Source organism: Mustela putorius, unplaced genomic scaffold (genome assembly GCF_011764305.1).
Source record: "Mustela putorius furo isolate JIRA1106 unplaced genomic scaffold, ASM1176430v1.1 tig00000281_pilon_pilon_pilon, whole genome shotgun sequence".
In the NCBI taxonomy this organism is placed as follows: domain Eukaryota; kingdom Metazoa; phylum Chordata; class Mammalia; order Carnivora; family Mustelidae; genus Mustela; species Mustela putorius.
Window position 1 is genome coordinate 9585875 of NW_025421343.1, and position 20422 is coordinate 9606296.

The window sequence follows — 20422 nt, forward strand, 5'->3', positions numbered from 1 at the left end:
ATTAGAAGTTAGTGTGACTTTTTCCTTTGTGGCTTAAGGAAATTTACATCCTTACTGCTTGGTCACATGACTCATACTTGAAAGGAATTAGAACACATCATAACTCTTGCTTAGCCCTATGATGGCACCAATAGCCAGGAATAGAGTTCAGAGCAGGAAAACACTATGGTATATTTACCTGGTCAAAGAAGGCTGGATGTTACATGTCACAGGGACTGAAGCCCATTTCTATCAGATAGGAATTTTGTGAACCCAAGTTCACAAAAAATTTTTCTGTATTTGTTCCCTCATATGTAAAGGATTGTGGTTCTACCATATATATATATATAGTAGATATGTATATGTATCTATGTATATATGTATATATCTATATCTATATCTATATATACATACATATATAATATATGTATAATATGTATAATATGTATAGTAGATTGTATTAAGATGCCAGCACTGTAATACGTACCACACACAGTTATGCCTCACAGATGCTGGTACGATGAATGAGGGAGATGATTCTAATGAAAACTTAGTAATTTATATATAGAAAGCAGTAGAAGTAAACACAAAGAATTAGATTGTGGATGTTTTCTGAGCAAAGGATGAACCTGATTGTACAGTGAACCTGAAGCACAGTAAAAGGAAGAGGTCATAAGATTTGTGTAGCAGTTTAGCTAATGTTTATTTTGTCTGTTTTATCTCCCTAAATTCTACTGTCCTGCCAATATCATTATTTGGCTATTCTTCCATGGAGGAATGAATAGGTGGAAGGCATGGAGAATTAGGTACTATACTAGACATCGTGCCCTACTTTGTCTTTGGACAAGCTTTGTCATCTCTTCTTTCCTCATCTGTAAAGTTGCAATTATTCAATAATATTTAGCAAGTTTTATGGAATACCCATAAATGGAATGTAGCATGGGGTGGGGTATAGTAAACCCAGAAGAAAATGTTTGTTAGATGGTGATGACTGTATGAAAACATAATAAAAACAGGGAAAGACTAGAAATGAAATAGGGCAGAATTGGAATAGGGCAGAAATGGAGTTGCAATTTGGAAAGGAAAGTTTTCAGTAAGATGTTGGTATTTCATCAAAGATCTGTGGGAAGAGCATTTTAGACAGACGCAGTAATAAGCATAAAGTCCCAGAAGTGTGGGCATGACTGATCTAGGGAAGGGAACAGCATTAAGGAGTGGAGTGAACAAAGGAAAAATCAGAACAATTGGGGATCAGAGTGTATGACATTGAAGACCACTTTAATAGCTGTGGGTTCTACCCATATTGAAATGGGGGACTGCAGGACAATGTTGAAAAGAAAAGTGACATTATTTGAGTTCATTTAGTAGGATCATTCTGGCTTCTGTTTAAGAACAGATCAAAGCAGCACATGTTGTGATGAGCACTGTGTTATATGCAACTAATGAATCGTTGAACACTACATCAAAAACTAATGATGTAATATATGTTGGCTAGCTGAACATAATAATAATAAAAAGAATAGAGCAAAGAAGTAAAAGGGAATGAGAAAAAAAAGGAAGTAATTTAGGGGAAAGTACTGCAACAATCCAGCAAGAGATTCTGATGACTGGGGCTTGTGGTAACAGTAGAGAAGGTGAGGTCAAATAATGGACAGATTTTAAAAATGCTGTTGCTAAGATATGATGGCAGATTGGAGACTAGATCTAAGAGAACAAGATATGTAACATAAGATTCTGGGTTTTTAACCTAAACAGGTGGAAAAATTGTGTTGCCAATGACTATAGAAGGAGCAGGTTTTACAGAGTAGTGGAGGTAATTGTGGAGCCCTTGCTATCTTGGAATGTTGGGAAGAGTCAGTAAGAAAACTTCAGATCAGCTTAGATCATTCTCTAAATGTCAGGAGTCATCTTTGTGAAAGTAACAACTCTTGAAGGAACCTGAAGTGGTGTACTGAGGTGAAAGTTAAAGACTTAATGGTTACAATTGATGGAGTTGTGCTCTGAAGTAAAGATAGGAATCTTCTACCTCAATCTGTGACAGTGTATACTGTGAGTGCTTGGAAATAATTTGAATATGTGATAACATTCTAGTGGGTTTACATCTCACAATGGGAAAATAAGTTACCAGGAAGAAAGAAAAAGATTTAGAGGGTATTACTTTATGTCTACTCAAAAAATGTTTCAGAGTAGGCAGAAAAATGTATTCAATTATAAAAAGCCAGGGAATAACTGGCCAAATATAAACTAGTTTAATTAAAATCACTGGTTTTACTATGCATTATACTGAAGACCTCTTATGAGCTCTTGAATAATGATATCCATTTCTTCTTGCTGTAATTCTCATTTCTCTAATGAAAGAAGAGTTAATTTTATGTTAGTACAGTGAATTATTTTACCCAGTTACATATGTGTCTAACAGTTTGCTGCATCATATTTAAGATAGCATTCTTTATGAGTCATGTGAGAAGAGATTATGATAATGAGAGAGAAGTGATATTAAAATACTACTCTTAAAACACAGCCTTTTATGGGAGGAGAGTGGTTTAGATGACCCATAGTGGGTATGATAAGAGGGTTTAATCTGTTTAAAATTGACTTATTTTAATTGATGTATAGTTGACACCTTGTTAGTTTCAGGTGTGCAACATAGTAATTGGACAATTCTGTTAAACTATGCTTACTCCAAGGATAGCCAATATTTGCCACCATACAAATTAGTATTAAAATATTACCAGTAATATTGATTAATTAATTAATTATTAATTAATTAATTAATATTACGGACTATATTCCCTATGCTGTACCTTTCATTCCAATGACTTACTCCATAACTAGAAGCCTGTACCGCCCACCCTACTTCTTCCATTTCACCCATTCCTCCTCCCAATTCTGCCCCTCTGGCAAATACCAGATGTTTCTCTCTATTTATGGGGTCTGTTCCTACTTTTTTTGTGTGTTCATTTATAATTTCACTTCATGTAATGCTCTCTAGGTCCCTGGATGTTGTTGCAAATGGCAAAATCTCATCTACTGTTGTGACTGAGTAATACTCCATCATATGTATATACATCTTCTTAATCCTTTAATCTACCTATGGACACTTTGGTTGCTTCTATATCTTTGGTCTGTTGTAAATAATGCTGTGATAAACATATGGGTGCAAATCTCTTTTTGAATTAGTATTTTTGGGTTTTTTTTTTGGGGGGGGATGCCCATAGTAGAAATACCAAATCAAATTTTTTGAGGAACCTCCATGCTGTTTTCCATATTGGCTGTAATGATTTACATTTCCACCAACAGTGCATGAAGTTTCCCTTCTCTCCAGCATCTTTGCCGAAACTTATTATTTCTTGTCTCTTTGATTTGAGCTGTTTTGACATGTGCAAGCTAATGTCTCATTGTAGTTTTGATTTGCATTTCCCTAATAATAAGTAACATTGAACATCTTTTCATGTCTGTTGGCCATCTGTATGTGTTCTATGGGAAAATGTCTGTTTAGGTCCTCTGCCCATTTTTTAACTCAATGTGGTTTTTGTTTTGTTTTGTTTTGGTGTGAAGTTGTATAAGTTCTTTAATCTATCTAATAAGGGATAGTATTGAAAATCTATATTTGCAAATAAATTCTCTGAGTAAGTCACCTTTTTTTGATGGTTTCTTTTCCTATGCAAACGTTTTCTATTTTGGTGTAGTCGCAATAGTTTGCTGTTGCTTTTGTTTCTTTTGCCCAAGGGACCTATCTAGAAAAATGTTGCTAAGGCGGTATCAGAGATTACCACCTATGTTTCTAGGATTTTTACGGTTTCATCTCTCACATTTAGTCCCTTAATCTATTTTGTGTCTATTTTTGTGTACGGTATAAGAAAGTCCAGTTAACATTCATTTTGTATGTTTCTGTCTAGTTTTCCCAGTACCATGTATTGAAGTACTCTTTTCCCCAATACATTTCCTAATATATTCTTGTCTCCTTTGTCATTAATTGACCAAGTGTGGATTTCTAGACTCTCTGTTCTATTACATTTGATCTGTGTGTCTATTTTTACTCCAGTACCATACTGATTTGATTACTAAAGCTTTGGTAGTGTACCTTGAAATCTGGGATTGTAACACCTCCAGCTTTGTTCTTAAGATTGCTTTGGCTGTTCAGGGTCTTTTGTGGTTCAATACAAATTTTAGGATGCTTTATTCTAGTTCTGTGAAAAATGCTATTGATATTTTGGTAAGTATTACATTGAATCTGTAGATTGCTTTGGGTAGTATGAACATTTTGGATAGTAAGGACATTTTAACAATATTAATTCTTCTGTTGCATGAGCATGATAGAGCTTTTCATTTGTATCATCTTCAATTTCTTTCACCCCTGTTTTATAGTTTTCAGTATATGCGTCTTTTACTCCCTTGGTTAAGTTTATTTCTAGTTATTATATGCTTTTTGGTTCAGTTATAAATGCAATCATTTTCTTAATTCTCTTTCTGCTATGTTATTAGTGTATAGAAATGCAACAGATTTCTATATGGCTTTCGTATCCTGTGACTTTACTGAAATCATTTATTCTGATAGTTTTTGATGACCTCTTTAGTGTTTTCTACATATAATACCACAGCATCTGTAAATAGTGACAGTTTTACTTTTTCCTTGCCAATTTGGATGCCTTTTATTTTATTTTTTTTTTCATATTTGATTGTTGTGGCTAGGACTTCCAGTATTATGTTGAATAAAAGTGGCAAGAGTGGACATCCTTGTTGTGTTTCTGATTGCAGATGAAAAGCTCTCATTTTTCACCATTGAGTATGATGTTAGCTGTCAGTTTGTGATAGATGGCATTTATTATGTTATGTATTTATTATGTATGTTCCCACCAAACCCACTTTTTGAGAGCTTTTTATCATGAGTGCCTATTGACTTTTGTCAAGTGCTTTTTCTGCATTTTATTGAGATAACCATTTCTTTTTTATTCTTTATTGTGTTTATTTGGTATATCAGGCTGATTGATCTGTGCATAGTAAGCCATCCTTGCTTCTCCAGCATAAATCCACTTTGATTGTGGTAAATGATCTTTTTAATGCACTGTTAAATGCTGTTTATTAACATTTTATTAAGATTTTACATCTACAGTCATCATTTTTGTTGTGTCTTTGTCTGGTTTTGGTATCAGAGAAATGGCTGACCTTGTAGAATGAGTTCAGAAGCTTTCTTTCCTCTTCTGGTTTTGAAATATATATATTAATACTTCTTTAAATTTTTGTGGAATTCATCTGTAAATCCATCTATTCCTGGACTTTTGTTTATTGGGAATTTTTGATTGCCAATCCAATTTCATTACTGTTCATATGATCTCTTTCCTCCCAGCTCAGTTTTAGAAGACTATATACTTTATTATTATTATGATATGATTACTATACTTTTTTAATATTATATTGAGAGCAGCAGAGGGAAAGGAAGAAACAGGATCTCACTGAGCAGGGAGCCCTATGTGGGGCTCAATCCCAGGAGCCAAGCAGAAGGTCCTCAAATGGTTAACCAACTAAGCCATCCAGGCACCCCTCTTTCCTTCCTTCTACTAACTTTGGGGTTTATTCTTACTTTTTTTTAGTTCTTGTAATTGTAAGATTAGATTATTTACATGAGATTGCTCTTGTTCCTCAAGGTAGTCCTGCACTGCTGTAGATTTCCTCTTAGAACTGCTTTTGCTGTCTCATTGACATCAGACTATTTTCATTTTTCTCCATCTATTTTTCCTTTCATATTTAATACATTTGTCAACATGTTGGTTGTTAGTACCATACTGTTTAGCCTCCAGGTGTTTGGGTTTTTTTTTTTTTTCTTTTCTTTTCCTTTCTTTTCTTTTTCTTTTCTTTCTTTTTTTTTTTTTTTTGTAATTGATTTCTAGTTTCAAACCTTTGTGTTTGGAAAAGATGCAGGAAAGGATTTCAGTCTTCTTGAATTTACTGACACTTATTTTGGGAAATAATATGTTATCTATCCTGGAGAATTTTCCATGTGCACTTGAGAACAAGGTGTATTGTTTTTGGATGGAGGGTTCTGTATATATCTGGTGTATTAAACTGGTGTGATGTGTCATTCAAAGACACTGTTTTCTTATTGATTTTCTTCCTGGATGATCTATCCACTGATTTAAGTAGAGTGTTTAAATCCCCCACATTTATTATTATTTATGTCTGTTAATATCAACCTTATGTGTTTATATGTTCCAATGTTGGGTACATGGATGTTTGTAATTGTTATATTCTCTTGTTTCACTGAAATTTTATCATTATGAAATGCCCTTTTTGTCTCTAATTTTAGTCTATTTTGTATGATATACATTGCTTTATTGGGTTTTTGTTGTTGTTGTTCCATTTGCATGGAATATCTTTTTCCATCTCTTCATTTCCATTTTGTGTGTGTCTTTAGGTCTGTAGTCAGTATCTCTAGGCAGCATCTAGGTGGGTATTTTTTATTTTTCTGATGTATTCCATCACATTATGTCTTTTATTGGAGAATTTAGATCATTTACATTGAAATAATTATTGAGAGTCATGTACTGTTTGTCATTTTGCTCATTGTTTTTTGGCTGTTTTCTCTTTCTTTGTAATTGACGACTTTCTCTAGTGTTATGTTTGACTTTATTATAGGTTTTTAATTACCCTGAGCTTCATATATAACATCCTAAATATATAGCAACCCTATTGATGGTCACTAAAGTTCAGACACTTTCAGAAAAAACTTTGTTTTTACTCTACCATGCACATTTTACATGTTTTTCTGAGCCCCCTTAACTAATTTAAGATCCTGATTTTACTACTTTTGTCTTTTAGAGTGTTTGCCTACTGCCTTTAGTGTATATTTTCTTTTACTCATGAAATATTTTTCTTTCATAAGTTTTCTTCTAGTTATGCCTTTTTTTTTTAAATGGGTTTCATCTTATTATCATCAGTTGCTAGAGATTGATTGGGTTATGGTTTGAGAATTCTGAGATCATGTCTAAGACAAAGGTCTATAAGTGACTGGTCATGTCTACTACATGGCAGCAAGTGTGATACACAACAACCATCCTTGCTTTATTGGTTTTGGAAGAGACTTGGAGCACTGACAAGTAGGGCCGATCTTGAGGTATCCCATTGTGTTGTTTTGTACCTGTACTACTTCTTGTTATTTCCTGGCCTTTCTAGGCCACAGCTCAGACACTGTCCTTCTCTTAGATTAGATTTTGTCTTTTAATCATCCCAGACCTTTCTTTTTTTTTTTTTTTTTTTACCATAAGAAGCTCTATTCTCAAAACCTGCCCTTTGCTAATTTATTTGCTTGATAAATGTGAGCACACTCCAACCAAAGGTAGGAGGTTTGTTTGCTCCTGTTCTTGGAAGCTTGTTGGATGGGGATTTAAAGTACCCCTAGAGAAAGTGTAGATCCAACAGTCAGAGTTTTGCTGGATTTAGATGATAGGCCAATCTTAAGTAGAGATGGCAGATGCTAGGTCCAGTATGCTAGGACTAAAGATTAAAAGTAGCCCATTCTGTAGGAAAAGAGATCTCAAATTTCAAACTGTAGAAAACAAGTCTAGGGAACCCAGTTATTTGTATTTTTTTTTGATGGAGATGAAGCACCAGGCTTTGGAGGTTGATCTTCACTAGGCCAGAAGTGGCTCCATTTTTAATTTTTTTTTTGTATTCAGTATAATTGTTATTAGTTTCAGGTGTGCAATATAATGAATTAATTCTACATATTACTCAGTACACCCCATGATAAGTACCCCTCAATCCCCTTCATCTATTTCACTCATTTTTGCACTCAGTGCCCTTCTGGCATCACCAGTTTGTTCTCTAGGAGTCTTTTTGTTTTGTTTCTCTTTGATCGCTTGTTTTGTTTCTTCCACTTATGAGTGAAATTATGTGGTATTTGTCTAATTTCACTTAGCATTAGAATCTCTTGAATTAATAGTAAGATTGCTGGATCATATGGTAGTTCTATTTTTCCATAGTGGATGAGGATTACTTTTTCTCCACATTTTCACCTGTAATTATTTCTTGTGTTTTTGATTTTAGTGAAGGGGTTCCATTTTTTAAGTGAATGAATTTAAAAAGTTACACTTTCACCATAGCATAATTTGTGTTTTAGTAAGAAATAATATAGTAACCAAAATGAAGAGCCTGAATTTTTGGAATTTTAAGCCCTATAAGTGGTCAGGTAAAAAATTTTATACTATTTATTTTGCTGCCTCTCAGGGTAGAGGTTTAAATCTCATTTTCATAGATTAAGTAATCTATCTCTTGCTATGGTCATTTTTATTTTATACTGTTTTCTCCAGCCCCAGTTAAGCCCCAAATCTTCATAGATACTATGGGTACCATATATCTGCATAAAACCCCCATGCTTTCTTGTAGTTAATCATGATCTCAAATTTCCTCTTTCCAAAGAATTCAGTAGTGTAAGAAAAGATACTAATTTTTTGATGCTTTTCTATTGCCCCTGTGAATTTCTCTGTGCCTTTATTCCTATCATATTAAAACTGTGATCTACAGGCATTGGGGTACCTGGGTAGCTCAGTCAGGCATTCAGCTCTTGATCTCAGGGTTGTGAGTTCATACCCCATGTTGAGCTCCATGATGGGCATGGAGCCTACTTAGACCAAAAAAAACTATAATATACAGGCATTGAAAGCAAGCCAAAGTGGTGGCAACTTCATTAACAAGAGGGTTGGAGAAAGTCCAAATGCAGGATAGTGGGGGTGGGGTAATACTTTGAAAGGAGAAAGAGGAAGAGGTAGAATCCATCCAAGAAATACAAGTTTTAAAAGACCATTTTGGACTCAAATGGTGATTTAAGGAAACATGGATCACAGTAATAATAAAAGCTTTAAATTTGTTAAGGGCCTATCATTTGCCAGGCATTCAGCTTTGAGGGCACTATCTCATTTAATACTTAATACTTAAAAGTAAAAATGAAGTGAGCACTTTCAAGATTATGAGGTAGAGCTAGGTTAAGTAGCTCTCTCAAAATCACATAGCCATTGATTAATCCAAGCAGGGTTGGAATTGTAGAGTACATGCTTTCATTCACTATAAGAGAGGAAAAAAAATAGGAAGAGGGGGCAAGAGGGAGAGCAGGAGGTAGTGCATCATATGTAAGAATGCATTGGAAAAGGGATCCTAAGGAGAGGCAACAAACCCTCCTAGGAAAGGAGCCTTTTCAGAACTCAGGTAACAAAAGAGGCTTCAACCAGCTCTTTCCACCCCTGATAAGAGGGTCATGAGCTCGATAAGAATTTCCTTTCTCTACTATATGAATAATGCCATGTAACATGATTCCTAGTAGTTGAATGTGAAAAGAAGTAAAAGAAAATAATAATCTAGAACCTTCAGAATATACTCACTTGCCAGGCACAGTCCTCCAATATCCAAACTTTTGGTCCTTGTTCTTGTCTACTCCTTTCTTAATGGTTGCACTTTACATGGTGGAGCCTAGGCGATATTTTATGAGGCATTAAAAAGCTTTCATCATGTATCAGCAGATCCAACATCCATACAAAGTTAAGCACTTTTGATAGAATGGAGTCCTTTGGTGGCTCATCCATCTTATGAAGATAATGTTCTTATCTTCATAAGATAAGAATTTGTCTTATGAAGATTTGTCTCCCACTAATAATAATACTGGAATATTGATCAAAGGTAGTGATTTTTTGCTAGCTGGCTCTCCTCTAGGAAAGTCAAAGGAGCTTTAGCCCTTTGAAGAGTTACTATATGGTATGAACCTTGGATGGTGAGGACATGCTCATTATTACAGATGACAAGATCAACAATCAATGCATGGTATATTGATATGATGTAAAGATTGGCTTTGTACCCAGGAATAACTCCCAGTCATGATGGGTGCCTAAGAATCCATTGGTACCACTGTTGCCTCTAGTTCTGTTGTTATGGGAGAACAACAGAGAAAGCCCCTGGATCAGGAAATCTTGAAGGATTAAAAAAGGAAGGGTATGAGAAAGAAGAAATATAGAAAAAGGAGTTAGGGAGTTCTAGACAAACAGACATGTCTGTTCCTAACTTTCCAAGGGCTAGCACCTCTTGATATTCCCACTTCTCCTTAGGATTCCAAGGTTAGCAATAATGCCTTGTTTTGGGTTGAGCAAAAACTGTTCTGCCTTTAATAGTGAGAAAAAATGGCTCTAAGCCATATTTAGGAAATTTGTTGACTGTAATTAAGCCTTCATGGGAGTCCCCAAGGTTTACTTACCTATAATTGAAAAAATGCAAATGAAGACAGTTAATCAGTGGACTGGCTGACTATGAAGCGCTACTACCTACCTAAATGAATTAAAAACAAAGACAAAAATTTGTCCTATTGAAAAAGTTACCAGAGTGCCAATTGGTAAATTTCTCAGCAAAACTGTGGAGATTTTTTTTTTTTTTTAAGATGGCAGTGCTTTTCTGCTAAGGCCTTTGTCAACTTCATCTTGGAGACATTATATACAGATTTCCTAACAACTGGCCTTCAGCATTGGAAGAGCACCAGCTGCTTCCCTGGCATCACTCAAGGCAGCCCTGCAGAAAAGAATAACAGACCTCTTATCCTCCCCTATACTGTGATTCATCCACTACTTAAAGTTATAAAACATTTGCTTTTCAAGATACCAAAGTGAAATGGGAATACCCCTGGGATTAAGCCAACTTTTCAGGAGCTATCCTATAGTACGTCAGCTGTCATTTATGGAGGATTGTTACATGTTCTAATGTTACCAGATTTAATGCCGTTTTCCTTTTCGTAACAACAACTGCAGCATACCTGTGATGGTCATTTCATTTCAGACATCCTACTTGTTAATATAGTCAGCTAATTTTTATCACCTGACTTACTTCCCCATATACTTCGAACTTTAATAGTTATGTCTTCTGTTTAATGATTTCTTAATTAAACAACCCCAATTATGGTATTAGCTATAGGAACAAGAGTAAATACAGCGTCATACTTGTTAGCAATCTGACTGGTAGAAACAAAAACGTCAGGTATTAAGTCAATTTAAATACAGAGGTAGAGATATAGTAGATGACACATCTTTCAAAATGTGACCTCTTGGAGAAAGGAGTTAAAGACGTTTCTGTTTCCCTGTCCTTCAACAGCTTTGGAGGGAGCAAAGTGCTTTGATTGATTAATGCCAGCCATGGCCACCATAAAGATGAGTGGAGGATTTCTACCCTATTATCCAGAAGGAATACGTTTTTGCTAACTCACTACATTGTTATTTGATGAAGAATGAATGGACTAGGACACTGAAATGAGGGCTTACCACAAAGGAATTCTCTTATTTGCAAATGTATAAACATCCATAAAGTAGGGAAAGATTCAGTTAGGCTGAACCTTTTCACCATGTCTTTGTTTGCTTGAGTTATTTATTACCCTGGACTTCCTAGAGCTTTTAAAAAGTGCTATTGATATAGACTATGGAAGAAGTAGGCAGGTATTGCAAGGTATTTCAAATGTATCACAATTTCTAAGGAGATCAAATATCTTTTCAAAGCCTCATGGATTTTTAAAACATGAAATGTTCTTCTTCGTGGATAATAGGCTCCAGTGCTCTGGGTTTCTAACCTCCCATTCATTAACAGCAAAGCTGACTTGTACCAAGGGTTTCTTTCTTTCTTTCTTTCTTTCTTTCTTTTTTTTTTTTTTTTCTCTCTCTCCTGCAAGCAATTTGTGACTTCTTTTGGGGAGATAACTGTTTAAATATAAATAGATGACCAGCTTCAGTGGAAAGATTGCAGCTTTCTCAAGGTGTTTACTTTCAACTTATTGTCAGTTCTCCCATTACAACTTTCTCCCTGCAAAACACTAACTCAGACCCTAATATGTATAGAATAGCCCCATTAGAATACTTGTTAGACAAGAAATAATAAGTTATTCCCACTAAAAGATCTTGCAAGAGGCGGAATTGCAGAGCCCTTTTAGACCACTATCAGCTCTAACTTGAGAAAATTAATATAAAATAACCTAGATCCAAAGGGGACAGGTCCCAACCCCCAGGCTTTTCTAAGTTTTTTGAAGTAACTAAGTAAAACTCTGGTTTTTATACAGCAAAATTACATTGAAATGAATTTTTTTTTTAATCTATTTAGTTTAGCTAGTAGTCCCATGCCATTTACATTATTTTTAATCCAAGGACAGATAGCTTTGTACTGGGGATTTCTGTGAACTACCATTTATGGTTTATTATTTTTTAGTAAAAATCAGCTTTTTTAAAAATAGATTTGTTTCCAAGTTATATTTCTCTCTATCTTAAAGTGTATTAATGTAGAACACACAATGTAACCCAAATTTTCTTCTGTAATTACATATCTTAAGACATTTACTGTGTCCCAGATACTTAACCCAGTGTGTTTCCCTCCACCTCTTTAATATTACTTTGCATTATTGACAATGCCGTGTGTGTGTGTGCACGTGCACGCGTGTGTGAATTTAAAGGTAGCTGTTAAGTCTAAGCTGCTAAGTCCATTTGTTTTATTGCCAGGCGGTCCCAGAAAGTTCACCATTATTTTCAAGGGTGAAGGATTGCTAATTACATAATAGAAAATAGCCTTGGTTGTCAAAGAAATAGTTAAGATACTTCTTGGTGGTGTTATGACTTAGATTATTGAAATACTGATTTTGATCCTCAAAGTATAATGCTGAGAAAAATTTTAGTAGATCTATTGAACCTTTTGACCAGAGAAAATATGCATTTAGCATTTTATTCTCTTTGTGAAAGCACTAAATAAGGAATATGAAGGGAAGGAGAAATCAGAAATTAACATAGATACCTATAATCTGCAGAACACTGTTCATGAAATAACTGGGAAAACCAATATAAGCAAAACATGTGGTTTCTTAAAACTGGCCCCCAGTTTCATTTCCATCATTTCAGTTGCCCCTTTGATAACTTTACTGACATGTAACACAGATACCTTAAGTTCAGAATGTCCAGAGTTAAACTCAATATTTTAGCAACTCCATTTTCCCCTAATTGCCATCATCTGGGTTAAGAGCATCAATTTATACCCAGCTATACTAGCTAGGAATTCCAAATTTGTCCTTTTTATCATTCAACCATTTAGTCAGCAATAACACCTACTTCATTCATTAAAGTGAGTTTGGACTATTACTCCCTCCATGATGCTTTTTCTTCCTACCCTATTCCTACCTGACTCAAGGCGGGTCCTATATTGCTTGTTTTGTTAGTACCTTACATCCTACTAAACAAATTACCAGCTTAAGACCTTATAGTTTGTGTCTATGTATGTGTACCCAACACAAAGTAGTAAGTAGTATCTGAAGAAATACCTGGATGAATCATTGTAGGTAGAAGACCAAAAGAGTCTATGAGATTTGAGCATTTCCAGAAATATGGGTATACTTTCATTTGAGAATTTGATTGAATCGTGCAGTTATATTTGTGTCAAAGTCTGTTTCTATTGAAACTGAACACCTCTTGCAAGGTAATCCCCATGTTCATGAGATAGTGTAAAACTTATGACATGGCGTTTCAGAATTCAGATGATCCTGTAAATTTTAAGAGTCATTTTAGGCACTTTTGATGACAATCTTCGTCTTTGACATAATGAATTAGCACAATTACCAATTAATGGGAGAATCACAATTCAGCAGTGTCAACTCTAATATTTCTCTCCATTCAAAACACAAAATGAGGATGGTGTAGGGAAAGAGAAATCTGTCAGGATTTGAGTGAGGTTAAGAAGAAAAGACTAGTACAGCGGCAGTAAAAGAGCCAGAAAAACCCTCTAGAAATGACTATGAAACAGCTCTCCCACCCTTATTTGCTTTTCATGGATTGTAACAGAACAAGATGTGAGGAAACATCTGCTACCTTTTTAAAATAGTACTTTGATATTTAAAAAAAAAATAGTGACAGAATTAGGAGAAGCCTGATTTCTGTGGTTAGGGACAGCAGACACCTATGAAATGAAATAGGGAGAATTAATTAGTCTAGCATAGCTTGATAGATAATGGGCTGCGGCTTCATCTGCCATGCATGGCTCTGGGAAGTGGCATCAAGTAAGGGTTAGTCTGTGGACACTGGAGTTAGGCTGCCTGGGTTTAATTCTTGGCTTCATCATATACCTGCGATGTGGTATTTAGCAAGCTGCATAGCCCTTCTTTGTCCCAAGTGGACAGAATAGCATTACCTGTCTCAGGCATGGTTGTGAGATTGAATGAAAGAAAGGAAACTGGGGAATTAATGCAGAGACTGACACATGGTAGCATTTGCTAAATGTAGGCTCCTTTTTTTTTTTTTAATTAACTAAAAATTGGGGCACTTAGACTAGATAGAGGGACTGAATAGAATGTCCAGAAGGAATTAAAAGGCCCTTAAGCAGCAAAAGATACAAGTTTCTTTCTACTCCCAGTTTAGTCAGTGCATATACAGGCTAGCTGGAGGAAGGGCAGAAATACAGTCAACTTTCTGGCTGTTAGAAAGCTAAGCCCTGATAAAAGCTTAGAGCACTAATGTAGCTGAGCCCCAACTAAGGGCACAACCAGTCATTATAGCTGTGTAGTGAATGTGCTTCAGAGAAGCTGAACAAGTACAAGAGAAATCTGCAGGGATCAGATTCTAGTAACTGCTCCCATAAGGGTGAATTCAAGCCAAAAAGGACTGGGCAGGAACACACCTGAGGCCAGGACTTCTACTTACAAAGAATTCAGGCTCCAAAGACAACACTAAGAGTCAGAGATGAGATGGTGGCTCTCATCAAACTCAGTCGTGATACATATACAATGGTACCAAGTTTAAGGACAGGCGTCTACCCAAACAGAGTTAAACATTGAGATAGGTTCATTCTGAATGATACTGAAAAACAAGACCCCAGAGATTAAAGAGTGGTTCAGATGGTAGTCTTTGGAGAAAAACAGTACAAGTCCTGATCCCTACTTTTGCCCATTACTTCAGATGCGAGTTCTGTTACCTAAGTTTAAGGATTTTTGGAGCCTACACCATGCAATTTAATTAAAAGGACAAGGCAATTCCTAAGCACCTCCTAAATACTCAATTATTATTGGTTATTAGGACTTCATTTGTACATATACATTTGCATATCTTGTCTGAAATTGCCATAAATAGGTTTTCCTAAACCTTGTATGAAAAGATCTTATTGCCATGTACCTTGGTCTTTTTAGTGTATTTTTTCTTTTTTGAGATTTTTATTTGTTTATTTGACAGAGAGAGCACAAGCAGGGAGAGCAGGAGAAGCAGGCTTCACAATGAGCAGGAAGCCAATGTGGGGCTTCTGGGATTCTGACCTGACCCGAACGCAGACGCTTAACCAACTGAACCACCCAGACAACACAGTGTATTTTCTTTAGGAGTGAATCTTTAACTAAACATGCCAGGCCTCTGTGCTATTTCAGACAAACATAAAGGAGATCCATTTTTAAATAAAAGAAATTCTGATTGTGGCAGCAATGATCTAAATCATTAAAATGGATCTAGAGGAATGGCAAAAGTTATTCTTTGGGAATTCAAGTTTTCAGAAAAAGTCAAATTTCTTTTAATTTTAGATTGGGCATATTGTCTAGCAGTATACTAGTTCAGGTTTAGTTGGCCAGGTTCCTTACCTGCTAGCTTTATACCTTGCCACAAATTCATATCTGCCTTACCAGGTACCTTGAATGAAATCATTGGCTTTATATTTCAGAGCTGTCTCACTCTCAACCAATGTATTAGGTTTATTCACAGGATTCCTGCATCAGGCTGGGAGAGCAAAGGGGTTCTGAAGAAGAGACAGGCTATCATATTTTTGCTGCAGAATTAGACACCATCTATCTGAAAATGGAATCTGTGGTAAAAGTTTCCAAATTACTTGTAATTCTTCTCCTTGGATCCACTTAATTCTCCCAAGATTTGCTTTCAGAGAATCATTTAATAATGCAATAAATGCATCTTGTCTTATTCTACTTCTACTAATTCTATTTCCCATAAGCAAATCCACAGAACTGTCCCTGATATCCTTCTCCCCTCCTTACCTATGAATTAACTCACTTTGTGAAGGACTATTTCTCATTTTGAAACCTGACAGACTTACAGGGAACTGCCGATGGGCCAGGGGCTATGATATCTAGCTTCTAAAGAAAACATGACTGACCCCATCGTCTCAACATTTTCTTTCTCTGTAATTATTATACCTGGGGGTATAATAGAAAAGATGTAAAAGTGAAATTTAGCCAGATAACTGGCCCTGAGGCTGCCAGACTCATCTATGATCAAAGTTCTGAAATCATTAAATGAAATAAACCTTGAGACAGTCTTTGGGTTTCATTAATCCAGTGGTTCTCAATCTCTAGCATGCATCAGCATCCCCTGGATTACAAACTTTTGATTCAGAAAGTTTGAGAGTAGCCTTAAGAAATTGCATTTCTAACAGGTTCCCAGGTGATACTGATACTGCTAGTTCATAGACTATGAGAATCACTATACTAATCCATGCTTGGCTTTTCTTCTATTAACATGAATAATCTAGAAGTTGCTTTTCTGTAGCTGGATTTCAAAATTTATGCTCTACCAATTAAACATTATGGGTTAGGCAGTTATTTTGGTATATGTGCACCTTGTACAGTGTAAAAAAGTGGTAAAGTAGTTACTCTTTACATCTGGTTGATTTAATTCACAAAAGAGTTAATTATCTATTTGCTGAATCATAGCTCTAATCCACAAATCTGTTTGCTTATATGTTATGGAGTCAATGTAATACTGCCCTTCAATCTGTTTTTTAAATAGTGAGGCCTCAATGCTATGGTATTGCAAGGAATTCATACATAGAAAGTATCGTCCATTGTTTTCCCCAATGATCTGACTTCATGAGCTTTTCTGGAAGTGGGAGAACTCAGAGCTCATTTGTCATAATTTTTTAAATTTAGCATCACATTTCTTTAGCTCTAATGAAGTATGTGTAACAGAGAACAGCCTGAAAATTATCACAGAGACCTTAGATGTAATTTCTGATGTGCCCCATCACAGCTTGGGACACCCTTTGGTCACAAAAAATGGCAAGTTAAAGTGAGGGCAAGCCACATCACATTGGGCAGCTACAGTGTTTGGGGTACCTTAGTTTAAAAACTTTGCTAGTCTCATTTCACCCAGAAGGTATATATCTAACTCCCATTCATGAATGCAGCTAGAGTCCATCAATCTCAACAATGAGAAATATTCTTGGATTCCTTGTTGAACTGCAATGTATTTAGTTCCTTAGCTGATATTATAAGAAGTTTGATGAATAATCAGACTATGCTCAAGCACCCAAGAGGCTAGAGTAATATTTGCAGTCAGCTGTTAATTCTTTCCTTTAACTAGGGTCACTTGTGGAATCCTGGCTGAAAGGGAGTCTGGGAAATGCAGTTTTGAACTTTCCAAGCGTCTGTAGTCCAGGAAGTGGAGCAGGTTGAAACAGATATGGTTTCAGAAACAGTATACACCACACTGTCAAACTGGGTTAAAAGCGGGGGGGGGGGGAGTGAACTAAAAACACCCCTGGCTTTAGAGTCTAAGGATGAGCTTCTAAACCTACTGTAAGTTGTTTACAGTAGGTTTAATACTTGTTACAGTATTTTAGCTATCCTACAAGTATCCTACAGTATGCTACCTGTATCAGTATCCTACCAGTAACAGTGGGGCAGTATGATACAGTCTTTAAGGATTTCATCCCTTAATCTGTATAAAGCACCAGTTTTCTCATCATAAAATGCAGTGACAATAATAGTTACCTCCTGGGGTGCTTGTGAGTTAAATGGAGAAATAAAAAGTTCTTAGAATAGTGTTTGCCACATAGTAAGAAATCAGTAGTTCATTAACATGTGGATATGGGGGTCTCACTGAATGCTCTCTGACCTACGAGAGCCTGACATAATTCTTATTTTTGTAAGAGGTATATCTAAGACCTGAGAATAGTTAAATAGATATTCAAGTCCAATGAACACCTCAGTAAAAGGCAGTATACCATAGGTGTGTTTCTCTGCTTAGCTGCCTGCATTCCTATCATACCTGAGCTCAGGATGGAGAAACTGTCTATATTTCTAGGAGTAGAGCTGTAAAATTGAGATATAACTCTGTACTTTTTTATTGTACAGTGCCTGCCAAATGGCTTTTAAGCATTGAGTTATTCTCAGCCTTACCAAACAGTCTAATGTAACAACATGAGATGTTCCACTTTGGAAAACTTGTGTTACATTGGAACCCTTACATGCTAAAAAAGAGCTTGGTCTTTAAAAGTATTAGAGTTTTAGAAAGCTATGCCTTAGTGAATCTTCTTTTTTTATTTTTACCTTGGGATTAAGGATAGAAGAGAGTGACTGCTATGTAACTAGTTCACATTATCATGTAATAATTTTGCTCTTTTTCTGCACAATACTGTTTGAACTGTGAAGTTACACGACAATCTTGTGAATGCTGTGCCGTGACTAACCCAGGTGTATCTCTCTCCTCCTCCTGCTCTAGCTGGACAGTGCCACATCACTCATCCAGGCAGCTAAAAACCTGATGAATGCTGTTGTCCTCACGGTGAAAGCATCCTATGTGGCCTCAACCAAATACCAGAAGGTCTATGGAACAGCAGCTGTCAACTCACCGGTTGTGTCTTGGAAGATGAAGGCCCCAGAGAAGAAGCCCCTTGTGAAGAGAGAAAAGCCTGAAGAATTCCAGACACGAGTTAGACGAGGTTCCCAGAAGAAACACATTTCGCCTGTACAGGCTTTAAGTGAATTCAAAGCAATGGATTCATTCTAGGACGATAGGCTTTAATAAAAAAGCTTTTTTTTTTCCTTTTCCTTTTCTTTTTAATTCCATTTTTGTATGCATACCTGCCGACTCGTATGCCTCTGGCATGGGGAAATTAAGGGAGCAGTGTCTGTTTGCATGTGAGATGAGATGTGATCAATACTATTGATTCATCAGTAGCTGGGGAGGGAACAGGGAATTCCTGTCCTGAGGTGGTACAGAACTGTCCTTTGCAACATTCTCATAAAATTGGGCAAAGAGTTCGCATTGCAATGTTTATGGGAGTGGGAGGGATGGGGAAAATAAACTTAATTTTACAAAAGCAAACTCTAATGCATGCAAGAATCATTAGGTTGGCAGGTATCTTAATAAGTGAAAAATCTGGAAGTGTAATGGTAGAACATAAAGCTTGTATTGCTTCTGTTTCAGTGCAAAAATGTACTAGCCAATACGCTGAAGTGTGTGGCCCACAAATTGAACAATTTAACTTTGAAGTCATATCCATGATATTAAGTGGATTTTTTACTAAGGAGAAAACTAACTCATCCAGTCAAATTGTTTCTTTTAATCTGTATTCTATTCTTTCTCTCGTAGTAGTGCCATTACTAGTGCTCATATTTTCAATTTTTCCCCATTTACTGAAAATAAACACTTATTTGAGGCAATTATAATCCTTCTGGGGGCACTGGAAGCACAATATATGGTGATCCATGTTTTACTTTAAAAACATTTGAACTATGATTTTGCTAGAAATAGGAGACCCCGTGGTGGAATGATAGAAGAATGGAAACTGATGATGTGTGAAGGTTTAGAGGCAAATACATAGATGTAGCTCGGAGTGCTGGTATCTAATATGCCATTGTATCCACTAACTCAAAATAAACACATATAATCTGGAAATCTGAAAAATGTTTCTTTTTTTAAAAAAAAAATGCATACTTAATAAAAGTTTTGAGCATCTTCTTGAAAATTGGTTAAAAATGCTTTTTGTTTTTAGAGATTGGGGATAAAATGGGTGGTATCGCCAGGTCATCTTTGGAGTCCAGAAATTGCTTTTGATTTATTTCATGTTTTTTCATTTGTTTTTATTCACTTTCAAACAATCTAAAATGATGAAGTCATGCGTTAGACTTATCTGGGCCATGTTCAACCCTGGGCTACACTTAAGAAAGATAATGTGTTCTCAAATTGAATAAAAAAAAATTCTAAGGAGGCTCATTAATTTCAAAATACTTTCTCTCCAAACTATGAAAAGTAGGTGCCATTACTTAGGAGGAGTGGGCTGATGTCTTTCAGCTATGGCTGGAGGAAAAAATGTCCCCAAATGTTCATCTGAGTGCTCAAAACTCCTATCATTTGACTTGTCCCTACAGGTTAGCATGTAACAGTATGTCTCCAGAAGACTTCTGGTAAAATAAGGTGTGTTTCTTAGCACTATTATAATGTCTTGGGAGTCATAGACCCCAAGACTATGTTAGTTTAGGTGAAAGGTCCCAAAGAGAAGAGATCTAGGAGTTGGAGAAAGAGAGCAGCTTAGTCAACATTATATTTAGATATGGTTTTATTCCTCATCTGGACTCAGAATGATCAAGGAGAAGACTCCCCATTAATGTTGTAGATGAATTTTCAATACTACTACACAGCTATTTCAATTAGACTGTCCCCTCAATTTGCACACACATTGAGAG

At 35.9% G+C, this 20422-nt stretch overlaps 1 protein-coding gene across 4 annotated transcripts in view; it reads left to right on the forward strand.

Annotated features, from left to right (window-relative positions):
* Positions 1 to 19704, forward strand: part of CTNNA2 (catenin alpha 2) — a 1140635-nt gene extending 1120931 nt beyond the window's left edge. For 3 of the 4 annotated variants that reach the window (XM_004742295.3, XM_004742298.3, XM_004742296.3), the window contains one exon: positions 18456 to 19704. In XM_004742295.3, coding sequence (XP_004742352.1) covers positions 18456 to 18743 — 288 coding nt within the window. In that variant the 3' untranslated portion in view covers positions 18744 to 19704. Of the gene's footprint in view, positions 1 to 15692; positions 15810 to 18455 lie in introns of all 4 variants that reach the window. The other variant, XM_004742297.3, reaches the window with a different exon arrangement.
* The last annotated feature ends 718 nt before the right edge of the window (positions 19705 to 20422 follow it).